At 43.9% G+C, this 21,550-nt stretch overlaps 1 protein-coding gene across 2 annotated transcripts in view; it reads right to left on the minus strand.

The window, feature by feature from the left end:
- The window catches only part of LOC111975275 (tyrosine-protein kinase ABL2), a 44,613-nt gene extending 23,463 nt beyond the window's left edge, over positions 1–21,150 (minus strand). The window contains exons 1-2 of one of the 2 annotated variants that reach the window (XM_024003468.2): positions 20,486–21,150; positions 12,283–12,357 (exon numbers count right to left, since the gene is read on the minus strand). In XM_024003468.2, coding sequence (XP_023859236.1) covers positions 12,283–12,357; positions 20,486–20,693 — 283 coding nt within the window. In that variant the 5' untranslated portion in view covers positions 20,694–21,150. The remainder of the gene's footprint in view (positions 1–12,282; positions 12,358–20,485) is intronic. The other variant, XM_024003469.2, reaches the window with a different exon arrangement.
- Positions 21,151–21,550: the final 400 nt, after the last annotated feature.

The following is a 21,550-nucleotide window of genomic DNA, read 5'->3' on the forward strand; positions in this document are numbered from 1 at the left end:
TATTCCACGCATAATAGAGAGATACATGTCATCACATACAAATGTAAGCAAGGTTTCAAATGGTTGTGTTTTAGTCAAATATTCTACAAATTATTTGTAAATATGTTCCGGCCCCCTGACCATCCGCAAAACAAACAAAAAATAATTCCGCCCGCGGCTGAATCTGGTTGACTATTCCTCAGTGAAGCTGTTTACAACTTCAGATTGACCCACACCAGTTGGTATGTCATGCATGAGGTACGTCGTGTGCCTGTCAGTGTGCCTGTATGTGTGCGTGTGCACATGTGTGTGTGCCTTTGTGCGTGTGCAGAGGGCTGAGGACTGGGAGCAGGGACTTGACCAGTGTTTGGGTATGAGCAGCAGGCACAGTTCCAGCCCCAGACAGCTGAGACAGTGGTGACCCTCCAGTTCTGCTTCAGCTCAATGGGCATATTGAGAGAGACCGACCCCCCTGGTCACCCTACCCCACCCTCTACCACTCCTGCAGCTGTTGGTAGGGTCTGTCCAGGCAAGTGGCAGCTGAACCAGCCACCTCTGCACCCTACCAATCCCTGTGCAGGACCACATGTGAATCCTTTCACTGTGCCCTGTCAGAATACATAGCTTAACCCAACACATGACCAGGCCTCAGTCAGTGTAATAAGGTTAGCTAGTTATGAGTATTACAAGGAGACACCACTGAAACAATCTAAACCACAAGCAGTATTATGCACTACTGTCCACTGGCCTGGGAATATCTTTAGCCACGGTGCAAAACAAAGCAACATCATGGCTATAAATACCTCCTGAATGATCACAGCTTTCAGATAGAGAGCTGGAGGAAATGTTAACAATAAGCTGAGACAATGTCACGGATGAGAGGCACACAACAAGACAAATCCTGTCGCTGCCGGGCCAGACCAGAGAATTAATGAGGGATGAACACAGACAGACGGTCCTTTAGCTGGAGGACCAGTGGGTCATAACAGACAGACAGGCCTTTGGTTACAGGAACAGAGGATCAGAACAGACAGACATGCTTTTAGCTGAACAGACATGGACTGCAGAGGACAGTGCCACTAACTCCACTCTGTAGACGGCAGTTGTACAGACAGAGATCCCCATGCAGCAGTCTAGTGGAGAGGCTGAGTGGCCGAGGAGAGGCAGAGTTGGCAGTAGCCATCTGTTGTTGTTAACGAGGACACATAAATGACCCCATTCACATCAAATTACAAGAGTGGGGAGTCCATCTCTGGGCGTTGGTTTGATTAGGAAAAGTGGATTGTCATCCTTAATTGATTACCTCCAGGCAAAGTGAGCATTAGCATCAATTTGACAAGTCTTCCATGCAATCTGATTTCAACACAGCATGGGCTAATAATATAGTTGAGTTACATTGTTCAACAGCACTGTTGGGGAAAGCAGTGATAAACATTTAAAACAATTAACACAACCCAAACAACAAGAGACAATTCTAATCATGAAACCTTCCTTAAAAACACAGATCACCCAACTATTTAATGAGGCCTACACATTTAGGAAACACACTCACAATTACCATAATTGATTCAACTTTTCCTAATCGGGGGGATTAAAATTAACAGCTGAAGTTTGATCCAGACAGATTTGAGGGGCTTTAGAAGTGGTGGTGGTTGTACAAACCATAATGGAAGAGGACAGCACCAGAGCCCTTTAGGTCTGGCCAGCGCCTTAGCTGTGCTAGTAATAAGCCTTATGGGCAGGACCCCCCCTACTCATCTACATCCTATTCCCATAAAATGTCAGTGAGCAAATAATGAGACACCGGGGTGTTGGGAAACGCTATGTACCATTCATCTATAGCCTGTGCTCCACTAGGCATACAGCAATTACAGACTGGACAGTGTAAATCAGTCACCCTAATAAATGGGGCTCTAGCCCATCGCCTGCCCACCATGGCCCTTTAATTGGTTAATGTGGAGTAAGTGCGTCCCTCCAGGCTCACTCACAACACAGTAAGTGTTGGTCTATATAACTCTGCAGTGGACTAGAGGAAGGCCATCCACAATGCCTCACATTCTGCCTTTAAATCTTCCTCTTCAGGATGCACATAGTGAGGCTGAAAAATAGTCCATACATGTTCATGTTGATGTTTGTGTGAGCAAAACCAAAATACAACACCACACTATTATTGTCTCAATTAACTCCTGCAAAATGCTAAGTTACACAGTATTGTTAGTCTGGAACAATGAAAAGTGATTAGTGGAAAATTAAGTCACTTGAAAGTCATGGCATTTGGCATGCCTCCGTAGATGTGCCTGCTCGTTCTGTTTACAACAAACATTTCAAGAGAACCTCTATTTTGTAACATGTGTGCAGCTCATTGGTTCACTCAGTTTGTACTACCTGAAGTACTTGTTCTTCCTGGTCTGGCAGTAGTCTACCGTTGTGCTGGGCTGGGCTCTGTGACGCAGCAGAAGGGTGGAGGTATGATTGGCATCATCCACCATAAGGATACGATCCAGCAGATCCCAAGAGAGGCTCAGACAGGCAGACAGAGAGGAGGGTCTTCAACAATCGGATGGGGTGATATTGTAACTAACTAATCACCACTCAGCAGCATCACTGCAGGAGAAGAGTCCCTGTTCCTGAGAATCTATCCTAGACACAGTGTTTACTGGATCACTGTTTCTGAGAACCTGTCAGTGTTTCCCCCACCAGGGCCCAAGGCAGACCCTCCCAYTCACTCTCCCATTGACACAACAAAGACCTGGGTGGAATGCCAGAACAGAACACCATGAGTGATGCTCACTTTACATTCTCCTCTTCATCTCAGAGAACAAATGACAGGTTTGAAGCCAGAGATGCTCCTACCTTCTCCCTTATGGTACCGAGTCCCCACCTACATTTAACACAATAACATGCTTAGCCAGAGGCTCTTTCAAGAGAAAAAGTGTAAAGTACTCTAAGAGGTTGTATGGTGGGGTATGAATGCAGGAGAAACCTAAGAGCATTGATTCATATGAAACTACCAGATTCCTGTAGAGAAGATGACTAACCCTGGCTAACCAACCTAGCCAGGATCCAGGTGATGACACAGGTTCAAGCGGTGGGAAGTATTTAATAAGTTGAGTCTGAGCTTTCTGGTTTTAGGGGGCTTTCACACCGAATTGGTTTTGAGCGTTTTTCTGAACTCTGGTGCATTTACCCACTTAGTTAAGTTAGTTTGGACTGGTGTGAACACTATTCGCACTCAGGAGAGCACTAAACGCACCGTGGTTCACTCAGAAAGGGTGGTCTCGGTCAGATTCAATTCGTACCATGGTGCGTTTTGCTGCAGGTGAGAACGCAGTCCGGACCAAACACAGGAAAAGAACCAGTCGCGCAGTATTATTGGTTGTTTGACTGAGAACATTTAATTAAATGCAGCATCAATATGGGTAAATCCATTTTAATTCAATAACTGCATACCCTTTGATTTAAAGAAAACTTTCCTTAAATGTTTGCCCATGGAAGAAGTGGTCAGAAAGTTACTTTTTGGACCTGAATGCCAAAACATTCAGGAGATAAAAGTGCTCAAAGTTTACCCATTTGGCATACCCCACCATACCATGAGACATCCATGTCTTAATCACTGGAAAAGATAAATGGTGGAGTTGGATATCATTTTAAAGCTTACAAAACAGGATTGTCAAGCTATTTGATAATAAACACACACAGTTGAAGTCGGACGTTTACATACACTTAGTTTGGTAAATCCGAACACAACTCTATCCTCCCGATTCCTGCTTACAAGCWAAAATTAAAGCAGGAAGCACCAGTGACTCGGTCTATAAAAAAAAGTGGTCAGATGAAGCAGATGCTAAACTACAGGACTGTTTTGCTATCACAGACTGGAACATGTTACGGGATTCTTCCGATGGCATTGAGGAGTACAACACACCAGTCACTGGCTTTATCAATAAGTGCATCGAGGACGTCGTCCCCAAAGTGACTAAACATTCGCACTGAGCTAAAGAAGCCACGGATTACAGACAACATTCGCACTGAGCTAAAGGGTAGTAGAGCTGCCGCTTTCAATGTGCGGGAATCTTACCGAGAAGCTTTCAAAAAAATCCTGCTATGCCCTGCAACGAACCATCACACAGGCAAAGCGTCAATACAGGGCTAAGATCAAATTGTACTACACCGGCTACGACGCTCGTCTTATGTGGCAGGGCTTGCAAACTATTACAGACTAAAGGGAAGCACAGTTGCGAGCTGTCCAGTGACACGAGCCTACCAAACGAGCTAAATCACTTCTATGCTCACTTCGAGGCAGGCAACACTGAGGCATGCATGAGAGCATCAGCTGTTCCAGACGACTGTGTGATCACGCTCTTCGTAGCCGACGTGAGTAAGACCTTTAAACAGGTCAACATACACAAGGCTGCGGGGCCAGACGGATTACCAGGATGTGTGCTCCGGGGATGTGCTGACCAACTGGCAGGTGTCTTCACTGACATTTTCAACATGTTCCTGATTGAGTCTGTAATGCCAACATGTTTCAAGCAGACCACCATAGTCCCTGTGCCCAAGAACACGAAGGCAACCTGCCTAAATGACTACAGACCCGTAGCACTCACGTCCGTAGCCATGAAGTGCCTTGAACTGATGGTAATGGCTCACATCAACACCATTATCTCAGAGACCCTAGACCCACTCTAATTTGCATACCGCCCAAACAGATCCACAGATGGTGCAATCTTTATTGCACTACTCATTGCCCTTTCCCACCTGGACAAAAGGAACACTTATGTGAGAATGCTATTCATTGACTACAGCTCAGCGTTCAACACCATAGTACCCTCAAAGCTCATCACTAAGCTAAGGATCCTTGGACTAAACACCTCCCTCTGCAACTGGATCCTGGACTTCATGGACAGGCTGCCCCCAGGTGGTGAGGGTAGGTAGCAACTAATCTGCCAGGCTGATCCTCAACACTGGCAACGATCCTCAACACTCCACAGGGGTGCGTGCTCAGTCCCCTCCTGTACTCCCTGTTCACCCACGACTGCATGGCCAGGCACGATTCCAACACCATCATTAAGTTTGCAGACGACACAACAGTGGTAGGCCTGATCACCGACAACGACGAGACAGCCTATAGGGAGGTCAGAGACCTGGCCGGGTGGTGCCAGAATAACAACCTATCCCTCAACGTAACCAAGACAAAGGAGATGATTGTGGACTACAGGAAAAGGAGGACTGAGCACGACCCCATTCTCATCGACGGGGCTGTAGTGGAGCAGGTTGAGAGATTCAAGTTCCTTGGTGTCCACATCAACAACAAACTAGAATGGTCCAAACACACAAAGACAGTCGTGAAGAGGGCACGACAAAGCCTATTCCCCCTAAGGAAACTAAAAAGATTTGGCATGGGTCCTGAGATCCTCAAAAGGTTCTACAGCTGCAACATCGAGAGCATCCTGACTGGTTGCATCAATGCCTGGTACGGCAATTGCTCTGTCTCTGACCGCAAGGCACTACAGAGGGTAGTGCGAACGGCTAAGCTGCCTGCCATCCAGGACCTCGACACCAGGCGGTGTCAGAGGAAGGCCCTAAAAATGGTCAAAGACCCCAGCCACCCCAGTCATAGACTGTTCTCTCTACTACCACATGGCAAGCGGTACCGGAGTGCCAAGTCTAGGACAAAAAGGCTTCTCAACAGTTTCTACACCCAAGCCATAAAACTCCTGAACAGGTAACCAAATGGTTACCCGGACTATTTGCATTGTGTAAACTTCCGACTTCAACTGAGTGTGTGTGTGTTATATATAATATATACACACACACAAACTCAGCAAAACAATTAACATCCACTCACTGTCAACTGCGTTTATTTTCAGCAAACTTATCATGTGAAAATATTTGTATGAACATAACAAGATTCAACAACTGAGACAAACTGAACAAGTTCCACAGACATGTGACTAACAGAAATTGAATAATGTGTCCCTGAACAAAGGGGGAGGGGGTCAAAATCAAAAATAATTCAGTATCTGGTGTGGCCACCAGCTGCATTAAGTACTGCAGTGCATCTCCTCCTCATGGACTGCACCAGATTTGCCAGTTCTTGCTGTGAGATGGTGAAAGAGTGGGGTAACAAGGCACCTGCAAGTTCCCGGACATTTCTGGGGATAATGGCCCTAGCCCTCACCCTCCGATCCAAGACATGCCCAATGGGATTGAGATCCAGGCTCTTAGCTGGCCATGGCATAACACAGACATTCCTGTCTTGCAGGAAATCAGCCATACTGCTCGTTTTGTGCGTGGTGGCATTGTTATGCTGGAGGGTCATGTCAGGATGAGCCCGTCTTCGACGATAAACGCAAATCCGACCATTACCCCTGGTGAGACAAAACCACGACTCAGTGAAGAGCACGTTTTGCCAGTCCTGTCTGGTCCAGCGACGGTGGGTTTGTGCCCATAGGCGACGTTGTTGCCGGTGATGACTGGTGAGGACCTGCCTTACAACAGGCCTACAAGCCCTCAGTCCAGCCTCTCTCAGCCTATTGAGGACAGTCTGAGCACTGATGGAGGGATTGTGCGTTCCTGGTGTAACTCGGGCAGTTGTTGTTGCCATCTTGTACCTGTCCAGCAGGTGTGATGTTCGGATGTACCGATCCTGTGCAGGTGTTGTTACACGTGGTCTGCCACTGCGAGGACGATCAGCTGTCCGTCACTGTCTCCCTGGTATGAGCAACATATGCAGAGTACAACGGCCCGCGGGCCACATCCGGCGACACGCGGTAAGGTTTTTAAGGCGGTCCCCTGGGATGATCTTGATTTATTATTAGAACCGGCCGCGCAGACCGAGCAAGCCGCAGCTGCCGCAGATCTTTTACAACGCACCAATACTACCAATTTCCCACAATGCCAATCACCGCCAGTTCAAGGCCACTTTATCTGAGCGGAGTTACGACAATCGGAGCAACTCAGGTGATTTGCTTATCACAAAGAGGTGGCGACTAGGCGTAAGCACGTGGGAAGGTGCTTTCAAAGATGTTCGTAGCTTCCGTGAGGAAGATTGTCTACGTTTCTTGGACAGCAAATGGGAAAGACACAACACCAACTCGAGACGGCCAATGTCTGTGGTGAAATGGCTTTTCTGTGCTGACATTACGAGTCATCTGAAATATGCAATGACACTTTGCAGCTGGCAGGGTCGGGATGCATGTTCATCTCTGATATAAGTACAGTACTATGTAGACAATATTAGAATTAACAATACTGACTCCTATGATGGGAGACGCAAGATGCGGAAAGAAAATTCGAGCGCATCTTTCCCAGCTGCCAGAACCAAGAAGAGAAGCTCTCTAATCCAGTGCCGTTCCCTTGAGCGCAACAGTTGGCTGATAAAATAGGTATGCTGCCGCTGACTTTCGACGCCGATCTTGCCTGGACTTGAAGCACAAATAAAGCAGGTTGGAACTGCTCGGTAACCCCAATTTGCTGTTGACCGTGGCAAAGGCTCACCTTACCAACACTCAAATGGAGTGATCTGACCTACCAAGTGCAATGATGAACTGAGGGCAAAATATGACGGCAGTGGGGTTGCTGCGGAGTTCGCCCGTTTCCTCCCGACACAATGCCCCAGCCTGCGCATGCAGCTACAGCAGCCAGGCTTGCTCAATTAAACGTGTCTTAGAATTGTTTGGCAAACATAGACTGGGTGAACAACTGTTTCTCTGTTTGATTGATACTGAGCAAAACATCAACAAGAAGTCGACTTGACTGCTGAATCACCTCCACCTCTAAATTCGACGAGTTTCCTCAGCTCAGAGGCCTTTAACCTACCAGTAACATGTGATGAACATCTGTTGGGAAACACAGATGGGACGAACCTGAAAGTATCTACCTCTCAATCCTCAAAACAAGTGAACATTACTGTGCAGATCACAATATTTAGAGTTTATTTACTCAGTTCAACGTTTAATAAGTTAAAGTTCTAATATTTGTTTTCACGACTGATGTTAACTTCACCGTTAAACACAAAGTGGTTGTTGTTTTGATTAATAGAGATTTTGCTCACTTTAATTTTTATTGGTGTATTTCAATCCAATTCAATTTTGTAAAAAATTGATTATCAAGTTGAGTGGGGATAGAGAAAATTGCTAGTTCTGTTTTTTTCTTTAGAAGTAAATTTACCCACTTTTGCTAAACAGTTAAGAAAAAGTAGGCTCACTGATGGTGCCTTGAAACCGGTTCTTTTCAATTTAATAGGTTATGTTATGGGGATTTTTATATAAAGGAAATTTGTCTTTTGTGTCTGTTGAAAATTAAAGATTACTGACAGAGCCATAAGAAAATATTGCTTTATTTATCTGATCATATTGGAATATATTTGTTAGGTTTTCAGTAGGTTCAATTAGGTTCACTAGACTATATGCGTCATTTAAAATTTTTTCAATGAACATTCGAACAGTCCGGCCCTCGGCTTGTAGCTAAATTTTTTATTTGGCCCTCCGTCCATTTGACTTTGACACCCCTGCTGTAGAGCCATCTTAGGCGTTTCACAGTACGGACATTGCCATTTATTGCCCTGGCCACATCTGCAGTCCTCATGCTTCCTTGCAGCATGCCTAAGGCACATTCACACAGATGAACAGGGACCCTGGGCATCTTTCTTTGGTGCTTTTCAGAGTCAGTAGAAAGGCCTCTTTAGTGTCCTAAGTTTTCATAACTGTGACCTTAATTGCCTACTGTCTGTAAACTGTTAGTGTCTTAATGACCGTTCCACAGGTGCGTGTTCATTAATTGTTTATAGTTCATTGAACAAACATCGAAAACAGTGTTTAAACACTTAACAAAAGTTATATTTGGATTTTTACAAATTATCTTTTAAAGACAGGGTCCTGAAATTAATGGATTTCTGCCACAGCCGTTTCTGACAGGTGTATAAAATCAAGCAAACAGCCATWKATACAACCTCCATAGACAAAAATTAAAATGGCCTTATTGAAAAGCTCAGTGACTTTCAACGTGGCACCATCATAGGATGCCACCTTTCCAACAAGTCAGTTCGTCAAATTTCTGCCCTGCTAGAGCTGCCCCGTGCTGTTAATGTGAAGTGGAAACGTCTAGGAGAAACAAAGGCTCAGCCGCGAAGTGGTAGGCCACACAAGCTCACAGAACGGGACCGCCGAGTGCTGAAGCATGTAAAAGTCATCTATCCTTGGTTGCAACACTCACTACTAAGTTCCAAACTGCCACTGGAAGCAACGTTAGCACAAGAACTGTTGGTCGGGAGCTTCATAAAATGGGTTTCCCTGGCCGAAACAGCCACACACAAGTCTAAGATCACCATGCGCAATGCCAAGCATCGGCTGGCGTGGTGTAAAGATCGCCGCCATTGGAGCAGTGGAAACACATTCTCTGGAGTGACGAATCACGCTTCACCATCTGGCAGTTCGAGAGACGAATCTGGGTTTGGCGGCTGCCAGGAGAATGCTACCTGCCCCAATGCATAGTGCCAACAGTAAAGTTTGGTGGAGGAGGTCTGAGGTCTGGGGCTGTTTTTCATGGTTTGGGCTAGGCCCCTTAGTTCCAGTGAAGGGACATGTTAACACTACAGCATACAATGACATTCTAGACGATTCTGTGGTTCCAACTTTGTGGCAACAGTTTAGGGAAGGCCCTTTCCTGTTTCAGCGTGARAACGCCCCCGTTCACAAAGCGAGGTCCATACAGAAATGGCTTGTCGAGATCGGTGTGGACGAACTTGACTGGCCTGCACAGAGCCCTGACCTCAAACCCATCGAACACATTTGGGATGAATTGGCACGCCGACTGCGAGCCAGGCCTAATCGCCCAACATCAGTGCCCGACCTCACCAATGCTAGCGGCTGAATGGAAGCAGGTACCCGCAGCAATGTTCCAACATCTAATGAAAGCCTTCCCAGAAGAGTAGTGGCTGTTATAGAAGCAAAGGCGGGACCAACTCCATGTGAATGCCCATGATTTTGGAATGAGATGTTCGACGAGCAAGTGGTCCACATACACATGACCAAAAGTATCTTAAAAAAATATTCTATAAAAATGACGACCCTTAACATCAATTATAAAAAGATGTGTAAACTCTGATTTGTTTCACATTGCTGTAGCTTAGACCATCGGTTGAGACACATGCTCTTGAATACAGAGTGGGCTTCATTTCAATCATAGAAATAGAATTCATAGAATGGACCTATTACTTCAGACCACAGTAACTTAGCTGGTACGCCATTTGAATGTACATTTTTATTGCTATACTGAACAAAAATATAAAAACGAAACATGTAGTGTTGGTTCTATGTTTCATGAGCTGAAATAAAAGATAACTGAATTTTTCCATGAGCACAAAAAGCGTCTCTAAAATTGTGCGCAAAAATTTGTTTACATCCCTGTTAGTGAATATTCCTCCTTTGCCAAGATAATCCATCCACCTGCCAGGTGTGGCTATCAAGAAGCTGATTAAACAGCATGCTCATTACACAGGTGCACCTTGTGCTGGGGACAATAAAAGGCCACTAAAATATGCAGTTGTGTCACACAACAACACATGTCTCAAGTTGAGGAAGCATGCAATTGGCATGCTGATTACAGGAATGTCCACTAGAGCTGTTGCCAGAAAATGGAATGTTAATTTCTCTACCATTAACCGCCTCAAACGTCGTTTCAGAGAATATGGCACTATGTTCAACCGGCCTCACAACCGCAGACCATGTGTAACCACGCCAGGGCACTACCTCCACATCCAGCTTCTTCAACTGTGGGATTGTCTGAGACCAGCCACCCGGACAGCTGATGAAACTGAAGAGTATTTATGTTTGTAATAAAACCCTTTTTTGGGGAAAAACTCATTCGGATTGGCTGGGCCTAGCTCCCCTGCGAGTCAGGTGAAATCCATAGATTTGGGCCTAATAAATTGATATCAATTGACTGATTTCCTTATAGGAACTATAACTCCAGTAAAAATCGATGAAATAGTTCCATGTTGCATTTTGTTCAGTATAATTAGTACCATAAAGATGGACGCCGGTCCACCCACCATCGAATATCAACTTAATGGTCATGTCTATTCTATTATTATACCTTCATTTCAACAAGGAACACAGACTGAGAACAAGGTCTCTTTTACAGCTGGGCCCTGCGTATACATGTTTACACAGAGTTTAGGTACAATGATTAAGAAACTACACAAGACAAACAAAACGATCACAGATAACACAAAAGAATTCAGCAACAGATTACATTTACACATAGGTTATTCCCCTAACAGCACAAGAACTTGCATTACCCGAAACAGTTAAAAGCAATACATATATTTATATGATTTCAATAAGTTTCTTTTGGAGGGTTGATGGTTATTTCAAAACAGGTATTCCCATTCAACTCAACATTCTCTGCTGTGTGGACCTCTTTTTGTGGTACCATTTGAAAGTTGAAATGTACATTTTAGTACATTTATCAGCCAAAACATGACACCCACCCTGTATTCAAGAGCATGTTGTTTCTCAACCGATGGCGTGCACAACACCAAAACCCCAGGATGTAAAGAAAGGTTTAAGCAAAAACATATGCAAATATGAAAAAAATTGAGGTTCATATGTATTTAGAGAATTGACATACGGTTCAAATATTCTAATTGTTATAAACATTATAAAATAGTTTGACAACCTTATTTGTAAGCTTTTAAATGATATCAAATCTCAACCTATCATATTTTACAGTGATGAAGATGTTTCATGGTATGTTGGGGTACGCAAAATAGGTCAACTTTCTCTCTTAGATGTCTTGGCATTCAGGTCCAAAGAGTAACTTTCTGTTCACTTCTACAATAGGCAAATATTTATGGAAGGTTTCGTTCAAATCAAAAGGGGTGCTGTCAAAAAGTGATTGAATTCATATGGATTTAACCGTATAGCAGCGCATTTATGAGAGCATCCGATGCAGACTAGGGGTACGGGGGCTATAGGCCATTGAATATAGGCTATTCACTTCACAGTTAGAGCGGCTATTGCGCGGTTTCCTCCCACGTTGTTGAAAAAGAAATATGATGATTGGGACACACAAGTAGCGCTTCATGATAATCGTAGATGATTTAACATGAGCATTTTTGTCCAATAAACAAATGACTTGTATGGACACCTGGTTTTGTTGAGGAGTTTTGGTTCGTTTGACATTTGGCAATGTGAAACCAACTGGACCACTGTGTGGAGAGACACGAGTGCCTTCTGTGTGGTGTAGAGACGTAAGCCTAGAGATGATTACATCAGTTACGAAGCAAAATGGTATACATACGTTGCATCACAGTCCAGCCAAGGTGAGATGACAGGATCAGCCTGACAGGATCAAGTGGGACTCGGAGCAAAAGTCCTAAGGCAGAAAATATAACATCTAATTTCAAATGACCCCATGATATTATGGAATTTGTAAGGCAGTATACAGCAGCAGCTGGCCTTTCATTAGCCATGTTACATTTTTCCATACTTAGGCTACGCTAGATTTAAAAAATAAAAATAAACATGTATACACACACACTACCATTCAAAAGTTTGGGGTCACTTAGAAAGGTCCTTATTTTTTAAAAGAAAAGCAATTTTTTTGATCCATTAAAATAACATCAAATTGATCAGAAATACAGTGTAGACATTGTCAATGTCGTAAATGACTATTGTAGCTGGAAATGGCTGATTTTTAATGGAATATCTACATAGGCGTACAGAGGCCCATTATGAGCAACCGTCACTCCTGTGTTCCAATGGCACGTTGTGTTAGCTAAACCAAGTTTATCATTTTAAAAAGGCTAATTGAGCATTGGAAAAATCTTTTGTTGTGCACCGGGGCCTCCCACTCTTTCTATTCTGATTAGAGCCAGTTTGCACTGTTCTGTGAAGGGAGTAGTACACAGCGTTGTATGGGATCTTTGGTTTCTTGGCAATTTCTCAAATGGAATAGCCTTCAATTCTCAGAACAAGAATAGACTGACGAGTTTAGAAGAAAGTTCCTTGTTTCTGGCCATTTGAGCCTGTAATTGAACCTACAAATGCTGATGTGCCAGATACTCAACTAGTCTAAAGAAGGCCAGTTTTATTGCTTCTTTAATCAGCACAACAGTTTTCAGCTGTGCTAACATAATTGCAAAAGGGTTTTCTAATGATCAATCAGTCTTTTAAAATTAGAAACTTGGATTAGCTAACACAACTTCAACTGTACATTTCGGTGTTCCTCAAGGTTCCGTTTTAGGACCACTATTGTTTTCACTATATATTTTACCTCTTGGGGATGTTATTCGAAAACATAATGTTAACTTTCACTGCTATGCGGATGACACACAGCTGTACATTTCAATGAAACATGGTGAAGCCTCAAAATTGCCCTCGCTAGAAGCCTGTGTTTCAGACATAAGGAAGTGGATGGCTGCAAACTTTCTACTTTTAAACTCGGACAAAACAGAGATGCTTGTTCTAGGTCCCAAGAAACAAAGAGATCTTCTGTTGAATCTGACAATTAATCTTGATGGTTGTAAAGTCGTCTCAAATAAAACTGTGAAGGACCTCGGCGTTACTCTTGACCCTGATCTCTCTTTTGACGAACATATCAAGACTGTTTCAAGGACAGCTTTTTTCCATCTACGTAACATTGCAAAAATCAGAAATGTTCTGTCCAAAAAGGATGCAGAAAAATTTATCCATGCATTTGTTACTTCTAGGTTAGACTACTGCAATGCTCTACTTTCTGGCTACCCGGATAAAGCACTAAATAAACTTCAGTTAGTGCTAAATACGGCTGCTAGAATCCTGACTAGAACCAAGAAATTTGATCATATTACTCCAGTGCTAGCTGGCTTCCTGTTAAGGCAAGGGCTGATTTCAAGGTTTTACTGTTAACCTATAAAGCATTACATGGGCTTGCTCCTACCTATCTTTCCGAGTTGGTCCTGCCGTACATACCTACACGTACGCTACGGTCACAAGACGCAGGCCTCCTAATTGTCCCTAGAATTTCTAAGCAAACAGCGGGAGGCAGGGCTTTCTCCTATAGATCTCCATTTTTATGGAATAGTCTGCCTACCCATGTGAGAGACGCAGACTRGGTCTCAACCTTTAAGTCTTTACTGAAGACTTATCTCTTCAGTAGGTCATATGATTGAGTGTAGTCTGGCCCAGGAGTGTGAAGGTGAACGGAAAGGCTCTGGAGCAACGAACCGCCCTTGCTGTCTCTGCCTTGCCGTTTCCCCTCTCTCCACTGGGATTCTCTGCCCCTAACCCTATTACAGGGGCTGAGTCACTGGCTTACTGGTGCTCTTTCATGCCGTCCCTAGGAGGGGTGCGTCACTTGAGTGGGTTGAGTTACTGACGTGATCTTCCTGTCTGGGTTGGCGCCCCCCCTTGGTTTGTGCTGTGGTGGAGATCTTTGTGGGCTATACTCGGCCTTGTCTCAGGATTGTAAGTTGGTGGTTGAAGATATCCCTCTAGTGGTGCGGGGGCTGTGCTTTGGCAGAGTGGGTGGGGTTATATCCTTCCTGTTTGGCCCTGTCCGGGGGTATCATCGGATGGGGCCACAGTGTCTCCTGACCCCTCCTGTCTCCAGTATTTATGCTGCAGTAGTTTATGTGTCGGGGGGCTAGGGTCAGTTGGTTATACCTGGAGTACTTCTCCTATCTTATCCAGTGTCCTGTGTGAATTTAAGTATGCTCTCTCTAATTCTCTCGTTCTCTCTTTCTTTCTCTCTCTCGGAGAACCTGAGCCCTAGGACCATACGTCACGGTAAACCGGGCATGATGACTCCTTGCTGTCCCCAGTCCACCTGGCCTTGCTGCTGTTCCAGTTTCAACTGTTCTGCCTGCTGTTATGGAACCCCTACCTGTTCAACTCTTAATGATCGGCTATGAAAAGCCAGCTGACTTTTATTCCTGATTATTATTTGACCATGCTTGTCATTTATGAACATTTTGAAAATCTTGGCTCTCTCTAATTCTCTCCTTCTCTCTCTCTTTCTCTCTCTCGGAGGACCTGAGCCCTGGGACCGTGCGTCGGGGCTGCCGGGCGTGATGGCTCCTTGCTGTCCCCAGTCCACCTGGCCTTGCTGCTATTCCAGTTTCAGCTGTTCTGCCTGCGGTTATGGAACCGCCACCTGTCCCGGACATGCTATTTTCAACTCTTGATGATCYGCTATGAAAAGCCAACTGAAAATTATTCATGATTATTATTTGACCATGCTTGTCACTTATGAACATCTTGGCATAGTTCTGTTATAATCTCCACCCAGCACAGCAAGAAGAGGACTGGCCACCCCTCATAGCCTGGTTCCTCTCTAGGTTCTACCAATTTGTAAGTCGCTCTGGATAAGAGCGTCTGCTAAATGACTTAAATGTAAATGTTTCTTCCTAGGTTTTGGCCTTTCTAGGGAGTTTTTCCTAGCCACCGTGCTTCTACACCTGCATTGCTTGCTGTTTGGGGTTTTAGGCTGGGTGTCTGTACAGCACTTCGAGATATTAGCTGATGTACGAAGGGCTATATAAAATAAACTTGATTTGAACTTACCATTGGAACACAGGAGTGATGGTTGCTGATAATGGGCCTCTGCACGCTTATGTAGATATTCCATAAAAATACAAATCTGCCTTTGCCAGCTACAATAGTAATTTACAACATTAACAATGTCTACACTGTATTTCTGATCAATTTGATGTTATTTTAAATTGACAATTTTTTGCTTTTCTTTCAAAAACAAGGATATTTCTAAGTGACCCCAAACTTTTGAACGGCAGTGTATATATGTTTTATTGTCACATACACTGGATAGGTGCAGTGAAATGTGTTGTTTTACAGGGTCAGCCATAGTAGTACGGCGTCCCTGGAGCAAAATAGGGTTAAATGCCTTGCTCAAGGGCACAGAAATATATATTGTTTTACCTTGTCGACTCGGGTATTCAAACTGCTGAAATTACTATGAACGTTCAGGCCTGGCTGAAGAGGATTACACTGACGTCAGTGGGTCTATTCATGTTCCTGTGATAATACACTGAGCTTGACGAGATTACTTTCCCATTGCTTCCATATGCAGGGCTTGGCCACCCAGATAGCCCTGCACAAGGCACAGTATCAAAGGCTTCCGATAGCACCCAGGTTAGCCACTCGCTTCATTCTCTTTGAAAATGGGGCAAATTATCCCAGTCTATTGAAAGAGAAATTGGCCCTCTCTGTGACTGAGCTTCTTGGTCTCACCCCCACTGCTCAACACAAGAGAGCATGGAGGCGCCCCTGGCAGCACCACATTAAAGGCCAGATTAAGGCCGACTCTGGTGTGTGATTAAACAGGAGGGGAAGAAGAGGGAGGACAGAGAGGATTATCCCGGGTATAAGCAGTGCTCAATTTCAACTCCACTAAGATGACACAGAGGCAGATGAGAAGACAGGGAATGAAGATGAAGGATTTGAGCTGAGCTTTGGGCACAGAGAGAACCAAGTAGTCTGGGATGAGAGTGATAGTGGATAGAGACTCAGTCCCACTGAGGGAGTAGGGTCCAAGCCAGGAGCTTGGATCTCTGGATAAGCACTGATAGAGCAGTCAGACACAACCCAGGCCAAGTGCTGGCACCCAGTCAACACTGAATTGGTTTTGCGTTTCAAATCAGACATCTTCACTAAGCAGCCCAATAGACCAGTCTCCCACTTGGAAAACCAACAGCAGCATGACATACTGTATCTGAACCTATATGATTTACGTCAGCAAATCTCAACTGGTGAGTCAAGACCCAAATTTGGTTCACGGTAGTTTGAGTGGGTCCTGGATGTCAGAGTTTTTTTTTTTTTAAATGTTTTTTTCCCTATACAAACGTATATATATACACACACACACACACACTCCAGTCTGAACATAAGACTTACATTTGTTATTAATTTAATCTCTGAAAAAAAAAATCTTCAATCACAGTATTTTCATTATAGAGCTAACAGCAGCGCTATTTTGGTTGATTTTGTGTCTCAAGTCAGTGAATTTATTAACATTCTTCATCAAGAATATGGGCATCATTGTATTATTGTCAATGAAAGAGGTGGGAATGTTGTTAACTTGTTATAACTGATACATTTACTATCAATATAGCATTAAAAATAGCTTGCAGATTGTATTTTGGTGATTCTTTTTCCACGATGCGAATACTGCCTCGCGACCGAGACAACCTGGTTTGATTTGGTTCCCCAAGCAAAACCAGTTGAAAACCACTGATCTAGGTTTTACAAGATAGACAGTAAACAACTTGACCTTCTGTAGGGTAAACAAAGTCCCAATATGATATATATGTGGGAGTATGTAAGTTCAGGTGGGACAGTTGTCATCATCTGCAACAGCAGCAACATCGACTCCAACCATTTCCTTTGGTTATTTTAATGAGAGTAGAATGAGTTCCACTGGGAAGGGGAAAATGAGCCGGGATTAAGTGCTGTCTTTAGTCTCCAGCCTCATGCTTTCACCAGTCAGACACATAGAGAGGAGCGAGAGGAAGAATTAATAATTAATGAAGCAATAGTACAGGGTGTACTATATTACCAGAACATAGTCCGCCACAATAATCAATGTGCTTCATGGCATGCATAAGCATAGTACATACCCTAGTAAACATGCAAATGAACACAACTACCCAGCATTTATAGGGCTGAAAATTACGAGACGGAGCTCCTTCTAGTGGCTGAAGGATGCAACTCGGGGTGACCTGCTGGGTGGGTGAGAGGATTCAGTCACCCAGATAAGCCACCAATGGACATGATTACTTCAACACATCAAGTTAACATTTGTTAAAATCTTACAGTTGCCTCAAAGTCAATTGGCAGTACTGTGAGGCTTATTTTGGTTGTTGGGGCCTTTGCACATATAGAAAAGTGGATTTGTCTATTCCAATTTCATTCCTAATGCAAATCAGTTTATGTATCAGGGATAATGGGCCGTCCCCATCCACTGTCCTGCCTGCCCTGGAATTCATTCCATTTTATGAAGGCAGGAGGAGGGAGAACATGTAGAGCAGAGATGTTAAATACAAGTGGCCCATTTCCTAATCAAGTATATGAAACCTGCTCTTGACCGCTCAACCTGCTGAATTGTTTATGGGCTTGATAGCCAAATGAACACTTCTGTGAATTCTGCAAACAAGAGCCCAAGGCAGAGCAAAATGAAAGACCATAGTTCCACACAAGCCATTAAACGATTGAAGAATTCTAAGTTCACTTGATCGGAAGAGTATTACACTGGATGAGCACTCTAAACTCATGATGTGGTTAGGGGGAATGTGAACCTTCTTCCACTTAGGCTACATATTACATATCAAAGATACCGTTCCCTTCGGCTTTAAAATGCCACTGAGTCACATAGGGTTTAGTTTTCATAACGCTGCAAAGAAACGTATTCTAAGATCCGGAGACAATGAATAAATAAAGAAATACCAAAATGGCATCGTGACCCAACAGGGATGTGACGAGTCACCTTGGGGGACAGTGATATGGAGAGGCCATTGATTTAGAAAACTTGTCTGTCCCCACCGTGAAACAGTTCAGGCAAAAAGATACACGTACACAGGCATAACCCATACAAACATGGACACCAGTACACACGTACCACACACACACACCTCAAAAAGGTCACAGACAGACATACATCTAAAATAGCCACAGTATCAAAACATGATTACGAAGTCATTGCATTTTCATTTGGTAAAAACTGAACTGTACACCTAGGCCTTTCACCATTGACAAACCAGACAAAAGATAAACTATTCAATAGTGGCAATCACAAATGGCTAAAAGAAGGAAGGACCTCAAGTCATCTTGCTCAGCAAAGAAAGGAGGAAATGTGCTTTGTTGGAAAATAACTTTGTTAAAGCAGCCTTGGTGTGTGGTCACATAACTCAGCCAGATGTGCAGGGCTCAAATCCTATGAACAGACAAAACCATGTTCGACGTTGACACACTGCTGATTTACTCACATGGTCCAATGACTTCACAACACATTGATATTACCGAACAGTGGCACTGCCAGGTAATAACTGCATCATATAGACTTACATTAGAATTGATTCTGCTAGGTCAAGGAGAGAGTTGCACAAACAAATGCTTTCATACTTCAAAATATAATGGAAGGTTTACAAGGTTAACAGCCTTCCAACAACTTGGCTATGCATCCAGCTATAAAAAGGACACACTTGACATTTWAAAAAACAGATAGTATGCACTTTTCAGGTTTGCGTTCCCAGCTTAAGAGTTGAATTGTGGAGATGTGACAGGTATCTCTTTGCCCCAGTGCAGAGCACTGAAAAACAACTATTGGATGAGCCGTACAATCTTGCGATTCCCATCACATCTGATTTCATACAAGACTTTGACTGACCTTCCCTTAGGCAGGCAGAAGCTCAATGGAAGCAGTAGACTGTATAGTTGTTACAATCATGGATGGATATTATAGCTTTGTCATGCAAAGAATAATAACATTCCCCTCAACATAACGCTTCCCTAATGGTCTTACAGAACCTAATAGCATACATACACAACAGCAATTAATTCTAGCTCAGAGCAGGGTTTTGCTGACCAAATTCAATAATGGTTTCCCTGCAGGGAGATCCTTAATGATTGCCTTCTCTTGACCAAATCGTGAGTGCCAATGACACATAACAGGCCTAGACAGCAGCACAATGAGAGTGCAGTTTGACCCTCAGAGCACACTGAGTGTGTCACTAGATCATTTGACCACAGTGAGTCTTTCAGTACATTACAATGTCTATGAAAATGAGAGTATCCTCAAAGAATATGTTGCATTACGGTCAGTTACACAAACATAATTCAAAAAATTACTTTGAGCTGCAATTTTCTGCTGAGTATGTTGTAACCTAGCATGTGAAAACCACTTCAGGCTGAAATGTGAGACTGTTGTGGCTGCCATAGTGAGTTAATGGAGTGGAATTGCCACTGCATCCCCTTGTGGCAGAGATCATTGTTTAACAAGCATCTCTCAGTGGCAGGAGAAGTGAACAGTCCCTTTGCTGCTTGCAGCTGTGTAGTCCTGAAACGGCTCTTTCTTCATCACTCTGTTTGGGATCAGAATAACAACCCCAATCCTCGTTAGTAGCACTGACTGCACTGTTACCTGCCCATGCCAGACAGCTGCATGAAAAAAAAAAAAAAACACACACAACCATTAGGCTACTTGTGGGACATGTCAAGCTGTCATTGTCACTTCACGCTTGTGCTCTTCAACTTCATTGTCTGATAATGTACGAGAACATATTAGAAACCAAGAAAACTAGCAAACATATGCTGGCTAACCGTACAACTAGAGCTGGCACTGATGGCAATTGGTTGTAATTCCGCTAACGCGTCGTTGACGAGCACATAGAATTGATTAGTAGAAGTATATTGGCTGGTTAACTAGCCAATTAAAAATAACAGTTTGACTACTATTGCACAAACCAGTTGATTAAATAAACTATTGTGTAATACCATGTGGCTATTCCTACCTGAATGCTGGGTGAATATATTAATTGCTGGGTCCGGCACGTTAACGGCAGCAACCCTGCCTGGCGGTGTTCCAGTGCTAACGTTACTGATTTCCCGGGGTCTCCTCCCGGCGTTGCCCCTGTTCCCCTTCCCAGGGTGTTGCTGCTGTTGTTGTGGTGGCAGCCCTGTCGAAGTCCCCTCACCAACGCGGCCTACCTGTTGTCCCATCCCCGCAGTTCGGTGTAAAGATGTTCGGGACGAAGCTATCCAACCCTGCACACTCCCAGTTCACATCCCCCAATTATGGAGCGGCCTGTTCAGAAGTCTTCCTCAACCCGTCTCCTCGCTAGCTAGCTTGACGTTAGCGGTTAGCTCGATAGCTATATCGTTGTGAAACCCACCCACCTTGCCTCAAACAATAAAGCAAAAGTCTGATAAATCACTGAAAACAACTCTGCCAACGGTCCGTGGGATCTCGAGACAGTAATATTCGGTCCCCCACGTCCGAGTTTCTATGAAATATGGAGCCTTTCAGGGTCGTTTCGCCGTGCTCCGGCTACTGCGCMCCCCCTCTGCCGCCGCCATCTTTACCGCAGAATAGAGCTTCCTATTTCGCAAAGGGGTGGGGGGTCACCCTTCACCAAACTCCATTCCCATCCCTGTCCCCAACATTACTAGGACCTCCGAGCCACTAGGCGGACAGCTCGAGGACCAACCATAGACCCTCTGTCGAGATTTGCTAGACCAACTACTATCATGATTGCATTGTTCAAAACTTTTATGTATGTGGTAAGACCTCTGGAAAAATCTATTGTTCAACGTTAGAATATACACTCTTTAAATACTGTCATAACATTGACTAAATGTTATTTGTGTGAAAGCCATTTCTACCAAAAAACACTTAAAAAGACAACCTATGGCTGTTTTCTTTTGGTGGCAGTGACAGTTCGGATCCATACCACTGACGTGACAGCTAATGTTTCATGCCTCTGTATGTCCTGCTCCCCCTATTCCTACTGTGCATACTGGTGTGATTTCATGGATAGGATCTCACAACTGTGATTTGAACTGACTACATTTTATAT

Source organism: Salvelinus sp. IW2-2015, linkage group LG16 (assembly GCF_002910315.2).
Source record: "Salvelinus sp. IW2-2015 linkage group LG16, ASM291031v2, whole genome shotgun sequence".
NCBI classification, from domain to species: Eukaryota; Metazoa; Chordata; class Actinopteri; order Salmoniformes; family Salmonidae; genus Salvelinus; species Salvelinus sp. IW2-2015.